We start from the raw sequence: 7,512 nt of genomic DNA, 5'->3' as shown, positions 1-7,512 counted from the left end.
ATGTATGTTTGTATGCTGCTACTGGATGCTTGAATTTCCCTCGGGATAAATAAAGTATCTATCTATCTATCTATCTATCTATCTATCTATATGATGTAATGACGGTGACCGACTGAATTAGTGTGTTTCAGCACCTCATGAAAAGTGTATTGAGTACCACTAAGCACTGTCCTGCTGTTGTATGCATGAGTCAGCTCCTCCAGCTGCAGGGGTGCTGTTGTGTAGGAGACCCCGACCTCGAAACGTGGCTTCTCCTTCAGTTAAACCATGAACCATGAGGCTTGGTCTGACCACTACCAGCAAGGAGGCCGCAAAAATGGTGCAACAGCGACCTCTCCTGTTTGTTACTGGTTACTGCATGTTACTAAAATAAAGAGATTTGTCAGACAATTGGGAGTTTTATGTTTGATTTATTTATTGATAATATATGATGTTATATATTATATTCTCTTAAAACTATAATGCCATGAATGTATTATAACTTCCCTGTCACCTATATAAATTGAAGAGACCCTGTTTGCAAAGTTATTTCTGGTGGTTTAATTATAATTAATAGGGGTTATAGATATCACAGATAATAAAAAAGCATATTGGAAATTAATTGTAGAAAACGCACGAATTTATTTGCCAAAGCCCAATTTGACTGGTCCGATTTGTTTCTCATTTTCACAATATAAAAGTACAATTTAAAATGTTTTAATTTTAAGGAACCAAAGATTGATTATAGAGTAAATTATTTAATTTGAAGGGTAGATTCTCTGTTTACAAATGTGCAAAATGAGTTCCTTTTATTTATTTATTTATAACTTTCCTTCCATACTTAAACATTTTTGCTAAATTTACAAATGAGCATCTATATTATTATTTTTCCTTCTATTTTTACTTTATTGTCCTGGTCGTTTTGTTGTTGTTGTTTTTGATATATATAAACACTTGACTAATGACTAATGTAAAAGTGAGTTACAATTGGGTCAATAAAGTTTTGAACAGAAGAAAAAAAAAAAAAAAATACAGGGAGGTTGAGTGAGAAGAACTGAAGCTAGCTATCATTAGCACTTTCTCCACAGAGGCAACTAAAGTAACAGCCAGTTGTATTCATATACAACGTTATACACACAACACCCAAAACACACCTTACCGCACGTTGTTCTGCCAACACGACGACAAGGTGAGGAGCTACTCGACGTTATGCTGCTTAAGTTTTCTTGATGTGAACTTCCGAGCTTGTCTTTGCTGTTGTTAGCCGGCAGTGTGAGCTAAAGCTTGGCCATTGTTGCAAAAACAAGTTGAGTTAATAACCAAAGATGAGCTGACAGCAGTGTGGTTTGCAGTAGGGGGCTGAACACGAACTGTTGCACGCTGTAGCACAAGCTTTCGGTGTTCTCTATCTTAGCTGCAGTTGGTTGTGAGTGAACTTAAAAGTGTTCAGCATCGTCGACTAGCCACTGTACTGGGTTAGCTTTAGTTATAGCTTTAGTTGTTATCAGCGTTTGAGTCTTATTTGGGGCGATTGTTGGAAGTGAAGTGAGCCAACCTGATTGACTGCCGGCTAAAAACAAATGCAAGCAAGGCTGCTGTGGTAGATATTCACCCCCAAGTTGTAGATCTGATGAACTATGTGGTTGTGTGGCTCAGTGTTGTTATGTGACACACGGTGAAGCTACTGATGTCAATGCAAGCTGCTTTTATAATCCAAGCTAAAGACTTATAGGGGACATTAATCCTGTTTCTGAGTTAACATTCACGTGTATTCATACATTGTTTAAACACTGGTGGTGTGTGTGAATCTCAGCTGCAGGGCATAGTTGCTTTCTCAGTGCTCAGTCTACACATTAAATTATATGTAATTGTATGGCAACCATGTTGGATGTATTCAAGGAAATACACCTCTCTATCACCGTCTGTGTCCGCATTTTATACTGCATATTAATAGCATATAGTATGCATCCACTATATACACTAATCTCTTATTTATTTATAGATGTATATTGTTTTTGAAGCTGGTATACTTGTATATTAAACCAATAAATCATCATACTTTTGTACAAACAGGCAATTATACAGACATTAATCAAACTTTAACTTATCACGCTGCCAGTGTAACTTCACTAAGATAAAGCAAAATGTACTTTTCAAAGGTTTAATTCTTGATTGTTTTATTTAACAGGGTCTTTCTGGAGCTGTCTCGGATATGTTCCATATTTAAGGAAGGAAAGGTTTTGACCTTCTTGTTCTTGAGCTGGGAATCTTCCTAATAAGGTATTTGTATGAGACAGCTTTTTACTTGCATTACGTGACTCCAGTGGACTTCCACATGCGGTGGAGTGGGGGCACTGTTTCACAGTCTCTCTGCAGGCTGTAGACATGGAAAGAGCCAAAATAGCAGCACCTCAGACAGGTTTGCTTAGTCATTCAGTTTGTCTGGGAGTCCTGTTTCATTGACTTTGTTAAGGTATTTCTATAAGAATTGGATTGACAAAAGATTATAATTATTTAATCTCGTTAGATTAGATTAGTTAGTTAATCTGTTTTTCCTATCCATTAGATTTAATCTGTGCTCTTTTTTTTCTTTTTATAAATGACGTTGATTTTCTGGAACCTAGAAATTTCTGCTATCTATGAGGAAGGTTCATTAAAATCTGCCAATTTACTACGTGAATACACTTAAAAACACCTTCATGCACAGTGGTATTGGGTGTTATGGGAGTATATAGCTTTCAAATATTCATTTATCTTATAGCTTATTTTTCTACGTAGCTTTCAAGTTTGATTTATTTGTAGTTTTACCTAATTGTTTTCCCTTTACTGCCTTTGTCACTGACCATTATGCATTTTTATCTGGTCTCTTTTGGGGTTTATTTGTTAGATGAAGCCTTTTAATGTTTGGGAGCATCTTCCTGTCTGTATCTTAAAAGAGTTGAAGCTTTGGATCTCAGCAAACACAGTGACATCTGGTGGTTGTCACTAATTATAGCAGCCATTCAAGACTGAGCCAAAGCTCTGGGACACCATGCTGATTTCATAGCTTCAATCTTAAATGTTTAAGAATGCTACTTATTTTTCTTTTTTTATGTATAATACTCTCGTTCAGAAAGAAGTAACATTTATTCATCGGGCTGGCTATGTAAGTGGTGTGACTAGACAACGATACTGTTACTTAATGTTATTACTCTAGGTAGACATGTTTTGTAGTTATGATCGTGTCTTTCTAGTGAATTTTTTCCATTATTCTCCTCTTTTCTCATTCGTCATGTGACACAAACTCTGACACGTTATTTGCTCTTTCCTCTTGTTTGGCAGGACACAGTGGATTTTCTCACACAGTCACCCTCAGAAGCTTTCCACCCCTTCAGCCCTGAAGATGGAGGGGGACCATGTTCACTGTATGTCCTGCGTTAACCAGCGATGCATGGTCAGACCTCAACTAGGCATTTCTTGTGACCTTATCACCTGTCCTCTCGTGTGTGGGGCTGTATTTCACTCCTGCAAATTTGATGAGCACCACCTCATGTGCCCACTGGTGAGGGTTCCCTGCCTAAACAGTGGCTATGGCTGCCCTGCCACTCTGGTGCGCAACCAAATGTATGCACACCTCGAAGTGTGTCCAGCTGGAGTGGTGTGTTGCACTATGGAGTGGAACAGATGGCCTATTAGCTGCCTGGACTATACTTCCTATGAGAGCCTGAGCCGTGGTGTGGAGGAGGTGGAGCAGCTGGACATGGCACTTGCCCTTCAGGACCAGCGTACACTACTGGAGTCCCTCAAGGTGATCGCCATGGCACCTACCACAGAGGGAGAGCCACTTGTCCCTGTTAGTAAGGACAACAGGGCAACAGACTCAGGTTTGCTTACATCTGCCACTGAGGCTTCCACCATTATTGAGCCACCTTCACAGTCATCGCCCTCACGTCAGCCACAACCTCCCCCACCAGGCTCGGCAAAAGAGAAAATCATCAGTGGGATTAATGGCTTGAACGAGGAGCACTTCAGTAAACTGTACGAGGCCACAGTTGAGACTGCGAGAAGCTTAGTCGCCGCTTTAGAATTTGCTAGCAGTGGCAGTTCCGTTGACAGCAGCACAGAGCGTGTGAGCCGCAATGGAGACCTTCAGAATGGACTGGAAGACAAAACGCCTGTAGCTGCTGAGAGTTTGAATAAAAGCGAGACGGAGGAGCAAAGTGTTTGTTCTAGCTGCTTGAGAGGAAACGGGGCTCTGAAAGGAACAGACAAAAAGATTTTAAACACTACAAATGGGCCACTGTGTGGAGCAATGGAGGCCAATCTGGAGACCCGCTCTGTCGTGGAGCAAGGTGACATGAAAGCTGGGGTTTCTCAGGAGCCTGTCACCCCTCCAATGGCATCTCCAGTGCACGTCAGCCAGGGTGTGACACAAAGGGCTGGTCATGTGGTCTTGGAAGACAGGGGGCTAGTTCTCTTAGAAAACCATGGGACTGAGCGCAAATTCCACAACTACCAGTTTTTTAGGAGCCAGGGCCAATGTTCATTACCTAACGGACGGATAGGTTTCATCCCAGACAGGTCACTGTACAGAGTGCGACCCAAAATGGAGGACAAGGCAGTGGATACGTCGGACCTGGAGCAGGATGAGGACCCCATGGGTTTGGGAGAGATTGATCTGATCACAGCAGCCCTGCTTTTCTGTTTAGAGGAGTCCAGAGAGTGTAGAAGGATCTCTGATACAGTCTATGTTGACGGCTACCATGTCGACTTCGGCACACAGACTTTCACTTTCCCTGCAGCAATCTTAGTAACCAACACAAGAGTGGGCGACATGGCCTCCGCATCTGCCTGTGACCATGCTGCCCCCCAGCTCTCCTACCCCAGCCCTTTCCGCACTCTCCGCCTTGGCCTTGTCCTGGAAGCTCTGGAGGTTGAGGCAGTCCCACATAACCGCTACCTCCCTGCCAACCCACGCTACCAGCACATGTTCCCCTTTGTCTGCGGTCAGTCATTCCGCCGGGACCAGTTTTCTTCCCATTTCACGAATGTCCATGGTGACATCCATGCTGGTCTAAATGGTTGGATGGAGCATCGCTGCCCCCTGGCATATTACGGCTGCACGTTTTCCCAGAGGAGGTTTTACCCATCCACCCAAGGGGCCAAGGTGGTTCATGACAGGCACCTCAGGTCCTTCGGGGTTCAGCCTTGCCCAAGGGGAAAAATTCCAAGTGACTCTCAGTCTGACCAGTTTAGTGGTCTTCCCATTGAGATACTGTGGCACATAGCTGGGTTCCTGGACAGTTTCAGCCTTTGCCAGCTGTCGTTGGTGTCACGGACTATGAGAGAGGTGTGTGCCAGTCTCCTCCAGACCAGGGGCATTGTAGACCTGCAGTGGGAGCGAAGACCTTTCCCTGGTGCTCCTGGCACTGTGTCATGGCAGATCAAAAATAGAGTGAGTAGAAAATCTGTATTGTAAACTTACTGTATGTCAGTGTTTTTGATGGAAATGCTAACAAAGCTACATGTGGTTTTTGTAAGAGGCACCATTCCAAATAGCTGATGTGCCACTGCAGCTCTACATTAAATGGAATACATGAAATACACATGACTAACATGGAATAAAGATAACAAAGCTGTTTTAATAAAGATTGATTCTGCGGAGTAGTGGCCCCAAATATTGAAATGTATTTTTTCAATATAGATTGAAAGTTTTATAGGAATAGTTTGACACTTTGGAAACGCCATTATTTGATTTCTTGCCAAGAGTTAAGATGAGAAGATTAATACCACTCTAGTGTCAGTAAATCTGTAGCTGGAGCCAGCAACTAGTTAGCTTAGCCATTTAACAAAGACTGGAGGGGAGACACAGCTAGTCTGATTCTTTCCAACCTTTAAAGTCACTAATTAACAGTTTCTATTTCGGTTGTATAATCCATACAAAAAACTAACACAATTTGACTATTTCTTGGCTGGGAGCAGTAACTTCCTGGAGTCGTTGTCTGGCAACTGGTCCTGGCCAATAAATACTCCAGCACATAATGCCACGAGAAACAGCCAGAAATTAAAGGAGGCAAATAAGTGCATTTCCCATGTGTGTTAAGTGTTAACTGTGAGCTAGAGGGATTGTGCTGTAACAAAACCAGGGAGTATAGCTTTACATGAGGATTTTATGGAAATTGCATTTAAAAGTATTTTTGACATGCAATCTGCTCTTCATTCCAACTTGCTTTTTTATCTTTACTGTTGCAGGTGTGGAGATTCAGCACTGCCTTCAGTCCTGTGTTGTCCTGGGGTTTCACTGACCTCCCCAGCATGTCGGACCATCTGAAGAAGTGCCACTTCAACTTGGTGGAGCACAAGACAGAGCCTGTACCCCTTCCTGCCATGTGTACCGCACGAGATGGACAGTCGCTGCGTCGTGTCCTGCGTCACATCAACACCTGACCAAACAAGGCTGACCTCTTGTAGAGTGTCACAGCGGTATTATGTGGACGCTGCAATTGAAAAAGATTTACTGTCTTGAAAACCATTAACTCTTCCTGTATTACACTACATTATGAAGAAGCCTTAATGAAATAACACCTTACTTAACACAGTGAAGTTCTGTCATTGTGGTTGGTCTCTGTGGAGAAAAAAAAAAAAACAGCTTTGCATGGATTTGTGCTGAAAATACACCCATATACTGGTAAGATAAAGTATATTATGCAAATATGCACAATAGATTTATATTATTCTATATGATATGAGAAATGTATATGAGAAAATGGAATTTAAATGTTTTCACTATCTTGCCTTTGAGTAGTAGCCATGGGAAAAGCCGATTGTTGGTTATATTGCACTATGTCTGTGTGACAGAACTATGCCAGCACTTTACACAAGATTTGCTATACCTTCTTATGTTAATACGTGACCCTAAATGATCTAATCTTTCTCATCCCTATAGAGGGTGTCTGTTGTCTTGGTTTGTAGGACGTCAGGACAGATTCATATAGCCCGATAATGCATGTGATTTGCTACCATTCAATAAAGTCTTTGCAGCCTTTTGTAGATTTGTTTGTCTTTAAAGCTCTCCCTGTCTCTTCAAAGTGCCTGTTAATGCCAGCAGGGCTCAACATGGGCTCAACATGGGCTCAACATGCATTTCCTAAAACTGAAAAAGTAATGTACATTTGATGACATGGTAGAAGGATTAACTAACTTAACCACTTTTTAAGCCTTTATTTAAGCAGTGTAGCTCCATTAAGAGCTATGGGCACCACTTCTCATAGAAAACCCGCCTTTCAACAGAAACTGGGATGGTAATTTGTATGGCTAAATGCTGATGGAGTTAGTTTCTCCTGGAGCATTTACAATTTACATATTTGAATTCTAATCTGCAAAATGTTCTTCATAGCTGGATGTGGGACACAGCTCATGATATCAGTTCAATAACTATTCATCTATAACTCAGAATTGTAAGTCTTTTACATACAGTAAGTTCAACCTATTTTTTTAAATGTTATGTTCAGCGTATGCCTTTGATATCTTAGTCTGTGATCCACCTGCAGGTGG

General features: G+C 41.6%; 1 protein-coding gene across 1 annotated transcript; it reads left to right on the top strand.

Moving 5' to 3' along the window:
• The first annotated feature begins 1,005 nt into the window (after window positions 1-1,005).
• On the top strand, window positions 1,006-7,008 carry LOC118340840 (F-box only protein 30-like). Its single transcript, XM_035678990.1, has 4 exons — window positions 1,006-1,168; window positions 2,168-2,259; window positions 3,301-5,413; window positions 6,211-7,008. The coding sequence occupies exons 3-4, from the start codon at window positions 3,362-3,364 to the stop codon at window positions 6,403-6,405; spliced, it is 2,247 nt and encodes a 748-aa protein (XP_035534883.1). The 5' UTR covers window positions 1,006-1,168; window positions 2,168-2,259; window positions 3,301-3,361; the 3' UTR covers window positions 6,406-7,008.
• The last annotated feature ends 504 nt before the right edge of the window (window positions 7,009-7,512 follow it).

Source organism: Morone saxatilis, unplaced genomic scaffold (assembly GCF_004916995.1).
Source record: "Morone saxatilis isolate NCDOM2014 unplaced genomic scaffold, NCSU_SB_2.0 Contig7, whole genome shotgun sequence".
NCBI lineage: Eukaryota > Metazoa > Chordata > Actinopteri > Moronidae > Morone > Morone saxatilis.
Note: the sequence above shows the minus strand (reverse complement) of the source record. Positions and strands in the feature narration are given on the sequence as shown.

Excerpts from the sequence above, each read along its gene's own strand:
- LOC118340840 (XM_035678990.1), top strand. The coding sequence starts at position 3,362 with ATGGAGGGGGACCATGTTCACTGTATGTCCTGCGTTAACCAGCGATGC. Across the intron at positions 5,414-6,210 it reads CATGGCAGATCAAAAATAGA|GTGTGGAGATTCAGCACTGC; the intron begins GTGAGTAGAAAA and ends TTACTGTTGCAG.